The sequence below is a fragment of the Erpetoichthys calabaricus genome, chromosome 2, assembly GCF_900747795.2.
Source record: "Erpetoichthys calabaricus chromosome 2, fErpCal1.3, whole genome shotgun sequence".
Taxonomy (NCBI): Eukaryota; Metazoa; Chordata; class Cladistia; order Polypteriformes; family Polypteridae; genus Erpetoichthys; species Erpetoichthys calabaricus.
Window position 1 is genome coordinate 140288672 of NC_041395.2, and position 14649 is coordinate 140303320.

The following is a 14649-nucleotide window of genomic DNA, read 5'->3' on the forward strand; positions in this document are numbered from 1 at the left end:
CGGGAGATCTAAACAGAGACCAGCTTAAGATTTGTTTCCGTTTACTCAAGCACCAGAAACACTGAAATTTGCACTTAAGCTCCAGTTATGTTTTTATTTGAAAATCCTAAACTGGGGAGAGTTAAAATTAGGCTTGGGTGATATGGCAATATTATCGTTGCAATATTTTCCGTTGTGATCCACAATATTATTTTTGCTTTGATTGGTAATTGTTTACTTGCGCATGCTCAAAAAAATGTGGATAATGTCCAGAGTTAGACAAGGTGAACACATAACTAAGTATTAGCAATCACTAAGTCAGCTATTTAAAGATGGCTGATTAGGTTGCAAAAAAGAAAACTAGCGCCGCTATTTGGCAGTTTGTGTGGTTTTAAGCGAGATGAAAAAATGAGTGCCGACAAATTTAAACAAAGTCATTTGCTGAAAAGACGCAACAACAAAAGATGGCAACATAATGAATCTATACTCTCATCTCAGAGTACATCACCCACCTGAAATCGCAAAGACAAGCAAGGCTAATCTGACATCGTGTTCAACACCATCGCGTTCGGAAGTTTCATGTAAGCATTTCAAAACTCAGATCCAGGTACAACCAACTATTATCAGAGCGTCTGCAAAAAGCACCAATTACAAACGTGAGAGTTTAAGGTGGAAAGAATGCACAATCGCAAGATACATTTCAAAAGAAATGCTTTGTTTACGCACAGTGGAGAAAGCTTCTTTCAAGGATATGCTTAACACATTTGACCTTGATCCCGAGATGGAAGTACTCTGCAAAAAGTGCTGTCCGGAGTTATTACAATAAAGTTCACTCAAAGGTGTAAGCAGAAATTAGAAAGGCGGATTTTGTTTCCCCAACAACAGACATGTGGTCCAGTGTGAATATGGAGCTGCACATGTTGATCACCGCTCACTTCACAAACCCAAGAGAAGACTGTGTAACAGTTTCTTTGTTAGCCAAACAGGGTCAAGTCAAGTCCAGTTGGGGAGCATGCACTGGTACAGTATGTTGCCGCACCCACCACACAATGAAAAAACTTAGGATCCTGGTTTGCAATCCCCCCAGGCAGACACGCGGTCCAGTCCCACCCTCCGGAAATGACCCGCTATCTGCCGCAGCCAGGTGTTACATGGGCAACCCCTTGGTCTGGTCCAGCCACTCGGGTCCCCAACAATGAGGATCTTACGAGCTGGATCACCCTCGGGGAAACGTGCCACATGGCCGTAGTGCCGTAACTGACCCTCCCTCACAATGCAAGTAATGTGCTTCATTCAGGACTCCATGAGCAACAGCTCATTCGACACAAAGTCAAACCAACGGTACCCAAGGACACTCTCTCCGCAAATAAACACACTACTGATGGCTATGCCCAAGAGGTCATTAAAGACCTGGATCTTGGTTTTTATCCAGGACACTCGCATGCTCAGACACTCAGACTCCTCACTGAATCTCTTGAGCGCCCCAATCAGAGCCTCCATTGACTCCACGAAGATCACAGCATCATCAGCAAAGTCAAGATATGTGAATCTTTCTTCACCAACAGATGCCCCAAAGCCACTGGACCCCTTGACCAACACCCAGTCGATACAAGCATTGAACAGAGTAGGAGCAAGAACACACCCCTGACAAACCCCAGAATCAACTGGGAAAACACAGAGGTTCTGCCTCCACTCTCCACAGTACTCACAGTACCAGTGTACAGGCCACTCATGATATCCAGCAACCTCTAGGGGATCCCACGAACCCTCAGGATGTCCCACAGGGCAGCTCGATCAATCAAGTCGAACGCTTTATGAAAATCGACAAAGGCTGCAAAGAAATTCTGCCGATATTCGCGTTTGCACTCCATGAGAACTGTCAGTGCCTGGATGCGGTCGATGGTAGACTTCTTACGTGTAAAACCAGACTGTTCCAGTCGCTTGTAAGTGAACAAGTGATCACAGATCCTATTGAGGAGGACCCTAGCAAGGACCTTACCCGGTACTGGGAGCACTATTATCCCCCTGTAGTTGCTGCAGTCCAGGCGATGACCCTTCCCTTCCCAGATAGGGATGACAAGTCCCGTTTTCCAGTCAGTTGGGATGATGCCAGTCTCCCAAATGGAAGCAAAGATTGCTTGCAAGGCCAAGTGGACAGCCTTACCACCAGCCTGGAGAAGTTCACCCTGGATACTACAGGTCTCTGCAGCCTTTCACCCCCCCCCCCCCCCCCCCGGTTCACCACCTGTGCAATCTCAGTGAGACTGGGTGGTTCACAGCTAATTAGAGGATCAGCCTCAAGAACCGTGAACCCAGAGATATCCAACGTCCTAGCCGGAGGATCAGCTTTGAACAACTGCTCAAAGTAGCCAGCCCAGAGGGTCACAACTGCAGTGTCATCCATAAGGACCGTTCCATCAGCCGCCCTGACTGCGATTCTCAAAGGAACAGATTTGGATGTGTGCAATGCTTCAATTCCTCTGTAAACAGGACAAGGTCATTAGACCACAGATGGTGTGTCACTTGCTCACAGATTCCTCTAACAAACGTCTCTTTATCTGCCCTCAGAACCCTCGCAGCTGTTCTTCTCAGTTCCCAGTATAAGACCAGACTTGCCATTGAGCCATGCGCTGCAACTCCTCTCGACGATATCTAGGCTGCCCTGCGAGATGAAACACCTCCTTTTCGGAACACCGGTAACACCAACACAACCCTCAGCAACCTTCAGGGTCTTGTCACAGAAGGTCTTCCACATCACAGAATCGGCAGTCATACCCAAATCTGAAAGTTCCTCACACAAACTGTGTGCAAACTCAGTAAAAACAGCCTGGTCCTGGAGTCTGGCCAAGTCCAGGCTCATTTTCCTAGTAGGTGGTAACCTAAGAGACCTAAGCTGGATCCTAAGAGTAGCAACAACAAGTCTGTGGTCAGAATTCACAAACTGGGCACTTCTGTAGACTCTGCACTTTTGCAAGAGCCTCCAGCATCTGCCCACGAGGATGTGATCGATCTCCTTCACCACACCACCAGTATTAGAGTACCAAATCTAACGATGCGGTTCAGGATCCAGCGATTTGCAGCCCCTGACCTTTTGCTAAGTCAAGGAACATGGAGCCACTTTCACCATGGTCACCAGATCCATGGGGACCAAGACAATCCTCATAACCAGCCCTGTCAGTGGAAGTGGCTACACTGAAGTCACCTCATTGGCACCCATCAACCACCAAGCGAAGCTGCGAATAAAATGTCTCCCTCACCGTGGTCAGAGCATACAATGAGACAACAGACAAGGCACCCAGAGAATGCTGTAATCTGAATCTCATAATATGCTTGCTGAAAGGAGTGCCATCGGACACCATCGGAAGAAGCAAATCTGTTACAGCAACAGTTACTCCCCGAGTATGACAGTCATCAGACCAACCAGACCAATAAAAGGTGTATCCACCTACAGAGAACTGGCAAGTCCCCGGTCTGCGCACCTCAGAGAGTGCCGCCACTGAACTGTGGAGTTTACGCAGCTCCTCCGACAGCACAGGAAGATGATCATCTTGCCGGAGAGACAAGACGTTCCATGCGCCCACCCGTATGGACCACCTCAAATTGGGACCCAAGTGCTGCCGTGCAGCGGGCAACGCCTCAGCACCACACCAGTTCTGATCCCCAACAGACCTGACCCTATTGCCTCTCCAATGGTTTTGACTCTTCCGGGGATGGGGCTCCTGAGGACTTTCCCCCATCCCCTTCATGATGATCAAAGAGGGTGGGACCGAATTAACCCAAGTCATTAACACTAGAATTACCAGAGCCTACGAAAAAACTCGTAAATCCGTCCCACCTTAAATCGCGTCTTAAATCCGTTTGCACCTCTCCGCCAGAGTCCTTTGTCATCTAAATGTACTGATAAAGCTACTAGCAGCCAGCTATTCCATCCCCCCACCGACTCTCCTAGCTCAAGCCTTGCCTTGATTTGATTACCTGGGATTGAAGTGGAGTTTTACAGTGGAAATAATTCTAGCGTTATTTGGAATACACGCATTTCATGTGTGTTCCATTTCTATAGTAGGCTGTGCAAACACATTTTTAAAACAGAAACGTTTTTCATATTCTAATAGTAAATGACAAAATGTAGCCATAAACTATATAACGTATGAAGCCTGAAGTCCATATATCAAAGAAACACTTTCACAAAAGGTACAAATAAAAGAACACGTGCGCCTTCATTCAAAAAAAAAAAAAAAAAAAAAGCCGCGTTAGCATGCCACATTGACTTTCTTACTACAACTGCCGCGGTGGCGTAATGGTATCAGCCCCTGACTGGGAATCAGAGGGTGGCGAGTTCGATCCCGCACGGCTCCACTTCGAGAAATTAACTGCTCTTATTCTTACAATTTTAGAATAACAATATAAATTTGATTTCAGTCTGTAACAGGCGGTGTAACTTAAGATACTGGTAAAGGTTAGCTTTTTTTTTTTTTTTTTTTTTAATTCACTTTTCATTCTCGCAGTCGCATTCAGAATCAATCCATACAACCCCATCTGACACAGCTGGTTTCACATAAATAAAAGTGCACTTTTATTCAAGACTATAACCGAAGAATAAAGAAAGCAAGTTACAGTTGGTGGTTGATACGACAGCTTGCGTGGTGCAATGTTAAGAACTGCTGATTTCCGATCCGTGCTATATAAAATCATCACATTCAAATATTAACAGTTCCCACACACCCAAGGTCCGCCATTCCTACATTTACAACATGTGTACTTGTTGCAGTGTACACACCTCTCTGTGCTATGGTTCCTATTACAGTGAATGAGCACCTGACACTGTACTTTCTTCCCTGGGGGAAGCTGAGGTCTTAGAACGGAAGTTTGTTGACGCTGTATCATCTTTTCTTTTTCCATCGCCTTTTCCTGTAAGAAGCGACGACGAAGTTCCTCTGCAAGGTGAGCCATGAACACTCTTCTTTTCTCAGCGGACCCCGTGCATGCCTTATACAGTACGTGTGCGTTCATCGCTGCTAGGTCAAGGATGTTGTACAACACAGCAACCGGCCACCTGCGTGTTCCTGTTCGCACTGAACAAGCACGCGCCTTCTGGTCCATGATGTCAACGCCACGCTGGGGAAAAAAGAAAGACAAATATATGTGACATTTTGAAGAAATCATTTTATCACCAGAATAGCACCAGAATACTTCGTCACACTAATATTTTTTTCATTAGCATACCTTCATGTGGTTGTAGTCTGTGACCGTGTTTGGTTTTTTTTTTTTTTTATCTTGCCCAATCTCCACATCATGGTGCATTGTGCTGAGAATGCAGACAGACTTCATCTTTTTGGGCACATACACTGTCAGCATGGCACTGGGACATCTAAACACCAGCGTGGAGAATTGTTCGTGTACTGAACTGACTTTAGCTGCAGGTGGAAGTTCCCGTCGCACTTTATTCATGGTGCCAAGCAGAGCTGTATTGCGGTGCAGCAGTCTATTAGCCAGCGAAAGTGACGTGAAGAAGTTGTCTGTTGTTACGGTTCTGCCTTTGTCCAGAAATGGCTCCATAAGCTTTATGACCACAGACTCGGAAAGTCTTTCTCCCGTGGGACGACTGGGATCTTTTCCTAAATAAGGAGTGGCATTGCACATGTACTTTGTCTCCAAATCTGCCGCAATCCAAAAAGGCAGAACCGTAACAACAGACAACTTCTTCACGTCACTTTCGCTGGCTAATAGACTGCTGCACCGCAATACAGCTCTGCTTGGCACCATGAATAAAGTGCAACGGGAACTTCCACCTGCAGCTAAAGTCAGTTCAGTACACGAACAATTCTCCACGCTGGTGTTTAGATGTCCCAGTGCCATGCTGACAGTGTATGTGCCCAAAAAGATGAAGTCTGTCTGCATTCTCAGCACAATGCACCATGATGTGGAGATTGGGCAAGATAAAAAAAAAAAAAACCAAACACGGTCACAGACTACAACCACATGAAGGTATGCTAATGAAAAAAATATTAGTGTGACGAAGTATTCTGGTGCTATTCTGGTGATAAAATGATTTCTTCAAAATGTCACATATATTTGTCTTTCTTTTTTCCCCAGCGTGGCGTTGACATCATGGACCAGAAGGCGCGTGCTTGTTCAGTGCGAACAGGAACACGCAGGTGGCCGGTTGCTGTGTTGTACAACATCCTTGACCTAGCAGCGATGAACGCACACGTACTGTATAAGGCATGCACGGGGTCCGCTGAGAAAAGAAGAGTGTTCATGGCTCACCTTGCAGAGGAACTTCGTCGTCGCTTCTTACAGGAAAAGGCGATGGAAAAAGAAAAGATGATACAGCGTCAACAAACTTCCATTCTAAGACCTCAGCTTCCCCCAGGGAAGAAAGTACAGTGTCAGGTGCTCATTCACTGTAATAGGAACCATAGCACAGAGAGGTGTGTACACTGCAACAAGTACACATGTTGTAAATGTAGGAATGGCGGATCTTGGGTGTGTGGGAACTGTTAATATTTGAATGTGATGATTTTATATAGCACGGATCGGAAATCAGCAGTTCTTAACATTGCACCACGCAAGCTGTCGTATCAACCACCAACTGTAACTTGCTTTCTTTATTCTTCGGTTATAGTCTTGAATAAAAGTGCACTTTTATTTATGTGAAACCAGCTGTGTCAGATGGGGTTGTATGGATTGATTCTGAATGCGACTGCGAGAATGAAAAGTGAATTAAAAAAAAAAAAAAAAAAAAAAAAGCTAACCTTTACCAGTATCTTAAGTTACACTGCCTGTTACAGGCTGAAATCAAATTTATATTGTTATTCTAAAATTGTAAGAATAAGAGCAGTTAATTTCTCGAAGTGGAGCCGTGCGGGATCGAACTCGCCACCCTCTGATTCCCAGTCAGGGGCTGATACCATTACGCCACCGCGGCGGTTGTAGTAAGAAAGTCAATGTGGCATGCTAACGCGGCTTTTTTTTTTTTTTTTTTTTTTTTGAATGAAGGCGCACGTGTTCTTTTATTTGTACCTTTTGTGAAAGTGTTTCTTTGATATATGGACTTCAGGCTTCATACGTTATATAGTTTATGGCTACATTTTGTCATTTACTATTAGAATATGAAAAACATTTGTTTTAAAAATGTGTTTGCACAGCCTACTATAGAAATGGAACACACATGAAATGCGTGTATTCCAAATAACGCTAAAATTATTTCCACTGTAAAACTCCACTTCAATCCCAGGTAATCAAATCAAGGCAAGGCTTGAACTAGGAGAGAAGTTCATTCTAAGTCGGTGGGGGGATGGAATAGCTGGCTGCTAGTAGCTTTATCAGCACATTTAGATGACAAAGGACTCTGGCGGAGAGGTGCAAACGGATTTAAGGTGGGACGGATTTACGAGTTTTTTCGTAGGCTCTGGTAATTCTAGTGTTAAAGCTGGTGTGTTGAATAAACTTAATGCAATGTATGACAATGATGCGACTCAGGAAATAATGTGCAGTGCCACCTTTTTGGATCCATGCTACTGCGGTGACCACAACAACAAACTCAGGATAAAATAAAGCAGGAGATGACTGCTCTGTCACTGCAGACAGTGTCGATCAGAGTCAGAAATGAAGGCAAACATGAACTAGAGTCACCACCAAAAAAAATCTCTTGGCAGTCTGCTTGGAAAAGTAAAGAAATGGGCATTACTAACATTAGAGGAAAGGATTCCAGCCAAAATAAGAAACTAAGCAGAAGAATCTGCAATTTGCAGTGAAGAGGACCCCCTTATGTGGTAGTGAAACAATGAAAGACAATTCCCCCTGATGGCCAAATTAGCACAAAAGTATCTGTTCATTTGTGCAACTAATGTACCATCTGAACAGGTCTTCAGTACAGCAGGGCAAATTGTTACTCCTCAATGTTCCCTTTTGAAACCAGAGAAAGTCAACATGTTTGTTTTCCTGGCTAAGAATGCATAGACTGGTGAATGAATCATCAGAAATGTTGGTCTGACAGTTGTTACCTAATTCAGCTATCCCATCTAGCTTTTAAAGCTACAGTATGAAGACTAGACTTGTTCTTTTACGTTTCTAATTTAACAGTAGTATTCTTGTTGAGGTAGTAGCTTAATATTTTCTATTTATTTATTTGCTCTTATACTTTAAAATTTAAAGTTTTGATGAGCATTTTCTGGTGAGATGTCTGTATTTCCAGGTTTATAAAGTAATTACCACACTTTATTAAAAATGAATGTTTTTTGAATTATTAAGCACAGAAGAGTTGAAAAATAAAATGCAGTTAATTTGAATGTGAGTCTCTCCCCCACCACCCCCCGCCAAGTATAAACGATAATGTCATATTAGCAATATTTAAGAAAGATTTATCATTGATTTTGAAAACTATCACCCAATCCTGCTTAAAATATTGTATATAAAAATGCCTCACCTTGCTGAAGTACATATCCATCGTGTACAGGAATAGCTGTAGTGTGTGTGGCACCACTATCCAACACTAGTCCTGTTGACCTGCCATTTGCAAATCTTGAAAAAATGTACAGTTAAAGAAAATGACAGTAGTAATTGAAGAATAAATCATGAAAACAATTGACTGAATACAAACATGCATACAATTTTGCCCTTTCATGTGTAATACATTGTTTTATAAGCAGGAGAAAAACATTACTGTATATAGATAAATGCATTATGTATTTCAGTAGTAAATAGGGACAAGTAAAAATTCTAAAAAATTACAGAGGCACTGTAATTATCTCATCATTAGTAGGAATTTAAACTGATATTCTTGTAATACATCCATCCATCCATTTTCCAACCCGCTGAATCCAAACACAGGGTCACGGGGGTCTGCTGGAGCCAATCCCAGCCAACACAGGGCACAAGGCAGGAAACAATCCTGGGCAGGGTGCCAACCCACCGCAGATTCTTGTAATACATTGACTGTAAAACATAAGTCTAATGAGCTGGTCTAAACATAAAGTCAAGACTGGATAATACTGAAGAATAACTTAAATTTATTACCAAAGAAAATATTTAATGGAAAAAAAAGCAAACATTCTTTCATTTGATTTACATTTAACTGATCCAGCACCTCAAACTCAGGGTCACTGAATTGGACAAGTACTTAGCTGGCTTCTGTTGTAGTAGAGAATTAGTGGACCTGGCCCAGGAGTACTTTATGGAGATGGTGTGTACCCCTAAGGTGGTGTGGGAGTAGACTCCAGTCCAGACAGAGGTAAATGGGTCACAGTAAGATACAGGTGCACAGCAAAGGGGGCACACTATTCAGGGGTATCAACACCAAAATTGGAAGTGTCAAACTGTTTTCAGGTCCTTGCAGAGCTGGACGGTGTCTTTCTATAGTGGTAGGCAAGCATTAGGAGCGCCATCTCAAAACCATGTCCCCAGAAAGAGATGGTTGTGATTATGGGGGAGCTCTATTATTAAGGAGACTGAAGCACAGGTTTACTCCCGAGATGGAATGTTCTGGAAACTTCCCTGGAAGGTTGGGGGTTGGGGGGGTTATGCTCTTGACCTTAGTGTGGTTTCATAATTTTCACTGTCCATATTGTAACAAATGACATACATAATGGCAGACTGTCACTTCCGCAATCCAAAATTAAAGAGCTAACCAAGCAGAACTGAAGTCTTCTCCAGCTGCCATGTGCCAGTACAGGAAAGACTGACAAGATTAGAAGGCCTGTGGCGTGGCTGAAATTTTGGTGTATTGGAGAAGAGTATTGGTTTATGGAGCATTGGATTTCTTTTTAGAGCAAATGGGATTTGTTCCACCACGACGGGTTAAATTTCAACTGGAGAGGCATAGGAGTATGTTAGCCGAGGACTGTCTAAATTAGAAAAGGGAGGGGTGGGAGGAGGTGTTCATGTTGGATGTCAGGAGATTTAGGACAGGCCAGGTTTAGAATTGTACATGAAAGGATAAATAGTATAAAAATAAAAATTCATAGTAATGTAAATTCTAGCCCAAGATTTTAGTGCAAAAGTAAAAGAAGTAGCACATTAACAATAGGTTGTCTTGCTAGTTGTATCAAAAATAAAAAAGTGAATTTGAGTCATATTCAGATGAGCATAATTATGACAATATGGCAAATATTATAGCACAGAAATCTAGATAAATATATATATATATAAAAAAAAAAGGAGTACAACACAGATGGTAACACTTTTAGGAAGGCTAGACAGAACAGAAGTGTGGTGGCCACTTATGTAAAACAATTTAAATGCATGTCTTCTTCAGTTGGATGATGACTAACATCTTAATGAGGATGTCTGGATTCAGCTGGAAAGCATTAGGGAAATATGCCTTATTTTAGGAGTGTGTTATAGTGCCCTCAATGTCATAATGGACTTTTAATTACCTGAATATTAACTGGCCTAACCTTGCAAACAGTGGAGTACAAGAGCAGGAGTTTATAGACATAATCAGTGGCTGTTTTATTATATCTCTATTATAAAAAAAAACCTTGAGACGAGACAAGACTATTGGCAAGAGATTTTTTCAAGTCCCGCTCTCCTCTCAAACATTTCAGGTTAACAGCCCAAGCCCACTGTCCTCTCACCTCTCATTCGTGTGAATGCTTTTGTCAGACACAATTCCTGCGCTCTCAGCTCTTAGAAATTTGTTTTCCTCACTTTAAGTTCCCAATAAAAGAAGACTTATGTCAAAATCTTATTGAAGAATTTCATCCCAAAGGATTATCAACAGAAGAAATGAGTACACGGGCAATCCTAGCACCGAGAAATGATGAAGTCAAATGAGTTAAAGCGAAAATCGAATTGATCGGTAACATGGCAAATTGGTTAAATGTGTATCAATAGACTATGCTGAAGTAGTTGGTGGTGATGGTGTGGAAGCTGAAAACATCAAGTTACAATATCCCGTAGAATATCTACAACTGTTAACACCGGCCAGTCTTCCACCGGCCGAATTACTGTTGAAAGAAGGATGTATCCTAATGTTATTGCGTAATTTATGTATGAGTGATGGGCTATGCCAGGGGTAGTCAACCTTTTCATACCTACCGCCCACTTTTGTATCTCTGTTAGTAGTTAAAATTTTCTAACCGCCCACAGGTTCCACAGTAATGGTGATTTATAAAGTAGGGAAGTAACTTTACTTTATAAAATTTATAAAGCAGAGTTACAGCAAGTTAAAGCATATAATAATAATTACTTACCAAGTACTTTATGTCAGATTTTCGCTAAGTTTGGCAGAATAAATCTTTATAAAACAACTTGCTATAGTTAAATCTATCTTTTTATTTATACTTTGCATACATTGAAATTACATTAGTTAATTGAATTATTAGTGGGATCCCTGAGGCTGATGCTGGGGAAACTAAATATTGAATATCCGGTTCAATTTTTGTGAGGAACAAACGAAGGTCTCCCCTTTCGGAAATATTCAGGCGGTTTCTTTCTTTGATCATAATATGATTAACAGCACTACATCCTGATTCCACACGATATTAGGTAGGGAAAGGTATCAATAAACTGAATACCATTTTCCACATATTTGGATACAAGACCGGCATTTTTTTATTTTGCCATAGGTTTTCATATCCACCACTGTCGAATTTATGTTTACTTTCTTCATCATATCTAATTTCTAACAGTTCTTCTTGGCAAGTTGTATCAGCCTCTTCAATATTTACGGTAAAAGGATTTTTCATCCAGTCATATACCTTCAATTTCAAAATATCTTGAAATCGTTTTTCCATGTCCAATTTAAGTTCGTTGAGGTGGCTACTGAATCCGTCAATATCCTCTGGGAGTTACATCATCTTTTATAGATGATAATTGAGGAAACTGATGAAATTCTCCCTTCAATAGATTATGACGAAGTAGTTCAAATTTGTCAATAAACAATAGCACAATACTTTGGCAACCTATAAGAGTTTTATTAGCTCCTTGAAGCTGCAAATTGACATCATTAAATCTCTTGAAAATATCTGCCAAGTAAAAGGCATCATTCTTTACTGTTTTTAACTGTTGACACAGTTTGGTCTCATTATTACTTTCAAAAAATTGTATGACACTATCATATAATGCTACAAATCTAGCCAAAGATGTACCCTTTGACAGCCACCCAACTTCTGTGTGCAAAAGTAACTTAATAAAATCTTCATTATTGTCCTGGCAAAGCTGCCGAAACATTCTATCATTCTTTGCATTGGATTTGATCTTGTTTATGGCTCAAATTATTATAGTTAATGATGAATGGCAACTTGTACTTAGATGTTTTCCTACAAGATGTTGTCTGTGCACCACACCATGAATACATAAGACATTTGGCACTTCCTGCTTCAAATAAGCAACAAATCCACGATAGCGACCTACCATTGATGGTGCTCCATCAGTAGCGCATGCAACAATATTATTCAAAGGAATATTATTTTTTGTAAAGTGTATTCTCACAGTATTAAATATAGATAATCCTTTTGTATCTGTGATGAGATTTATTGCGAATAGCATTTCTTCTCATAATATATTGTTTTCATCAAAATAGCGTACATATGCCATCAATAAAGCATCATTATCCGCAATGGTAGATTCGTCCAATTGCATAGAAAATGAAGAGTTTTGGAGAATACTTATAAGTTTGTTTTCAACATTAACTGCCATTTCATCAGTTCGTCGCTTTACTGTGCTATCGCTTAGGGGCAATGTTATTAAAATTTGAGGTATATCCTGATGCATTACTGTTGAGATAAATTCTTTTATAGAGGGTATTATTACAGTTTCTCCAATATTATAGCTTTTACCACTTTTTGCAATTAATTGTGAAATGCGATAAGTGGCAATTAATCCATCTTCGTTCGTTGTATGTTGTTTCTTAAATGATGCAACGATAGTTGAACGATTTTGAAATTTTTTTATATATTTCCTGAAAATATTCAATGGGCTTGTCCTTGTCATTTGGATGCTTTGTAGAAAGATGTTCTCGCAATCGACTTGGCTTCATTGCCTCATTGGATAATGTTTTATGGCACAATAAACACATTGGATGTTGTTTATTTGCAACAGATTCTATGAAACCCATCTTCAGATACTCTGGCGAATAGCCGCGTGCGTATTTCTTTTTTTGAGACATGGGCTCACGATATTTCACAATATTTTGTTTGAAGCTGTAAGCACATGCTTGCTCTCAGAAATCTAACTACGTACTGACTTTAGTTTTGATTATGTAACGATTTAGCTTCACTTACGTAACGTGAACATAACTTATGTGCTTGAAGTCTGTTGCGTGGTCGCGACTTTTGGAAGGCTGTGCGCTTTTCCGATCCGGTATGCGAGACGTTCTTCTCGTCTCCTGGCGTTGGTCAGGCAGGATCAGGCGTTCCGGTCACTGGACAGCACAGCGTACGTTGGACGTGGATGGTCAGTCAAGGCGCTGGCTATCACAATCCCGCAAGGTTTTCGTCAGACCGTAATGTTGAAAGATATGTGGATCCAACAACAGCCATTGGGAGTCAGGATCGGGATGTAGTAATCGTAGCTCTTCGTACGTTGAAATGATGAATGTGTTGACAGAGTAACAAATGCTGGGTACCTCTAAGTTGAGGATTGCCAGATGTTACAAGTGTTGTGGTTGAGTGAGAGTTTATCGAGACGAGACTAAGTTAGTGAGTATCCGTGGTTGTGCGTTTTATAAAATTTTATGTAGCGGGTGTTGGCCAATGGCATCACTTCTTTGCGATCGGGGCGAAGTAGCAAGACATTGGCTAGTTTTGGCAGTCCAAGGGGGGGTTCCTAGAATGTCACACTATTACCCTAAAATCCAGGAATCGAGGTGAAAATATGAGTTAATTGGTGTCTCCATTGTCCGGCAGTTTCTGTCATAGAAAGAAGCGTCGAACCATGGAGTTCTTTGTCTACGGGGTAATAAAACGACGAACTACTAGTTTTTGGGCGACAATAGTATGTAATCGCAGCGCCGTTTGGTTGCTCTGCTACCGCCCACCATGAAAGCTGGAACGCCCACTAGTGGGCAGTAGGGACCAGGTTGACTACCACTGGGCTATGCAATAGGACAAGATTAGTTGTACTGTGTTGTCACAATGCAACTCCAAACACGGAATCAAAATTCAATGAGATATTGAAAAAAAGTTAATTCCAAGTATTATTTTTGCTGAAGTTTTACAGTAAACGTTTAAAAAGTATGTGTGTGTTCATTTCAAAGCCAAACAGAACAAAAACGTATAACGCAACGAATAACTAATGCAACATAAAACAATTTTCTTTCAATGTATTACATTTTAATATGGTTAATTACTCGCTACAATGTAAAATAGTTAGGTCTATTATGCATATGTAACAATTCCCATGAAAATAACTGATTAAATTGTACATCCGCTTATGCATACACGAGTGGCAAAGCCCCCACACACAGTACTGTGCAAAAGTTTTAGGCAGGTGTGAAAAAATGCTGTAAACAAAGAATGCTTTTAAAAATGGAAGTGTTAATCATTTATTTTCATCAATCAACAAAATGCAGTGAATGAACAAAAGATAAATCTAAATCAAATCAATATTTGGTGTGACCACCCTTTGCCTTCGAAGCAGCATCAATTCTTCTAGGTACACTTGCACACAGTTTTTGAAGGAACTCGGCTGGTAGGTTGTTCCAAACATCTTGGAGAACTAACCACA

The 14649-nt window shown here is 41.2% G+C and overlaps 1 protein-coding gene across 1 annotated transcript in view; it reads right to left on the reverse strand.

Moving 5' to 3' along the window:
• actl6a (actin-like 6A) overlaps positions 1-14649 on the reverse strand; it is a 62637-nt gene that overhangs the window by 18096 nt on the left and 29892 nt on the right. The window contains exon 6 of the mRNA XM_028794579.2: positions 8408-8502. Within this exon, the coding sequence (XP_028650412.1) occupies positions 8408-8502 (95 nt within the window). The remainder of the gene's footprint in view (positions 1-8407; positions 8503-14649) is intronic.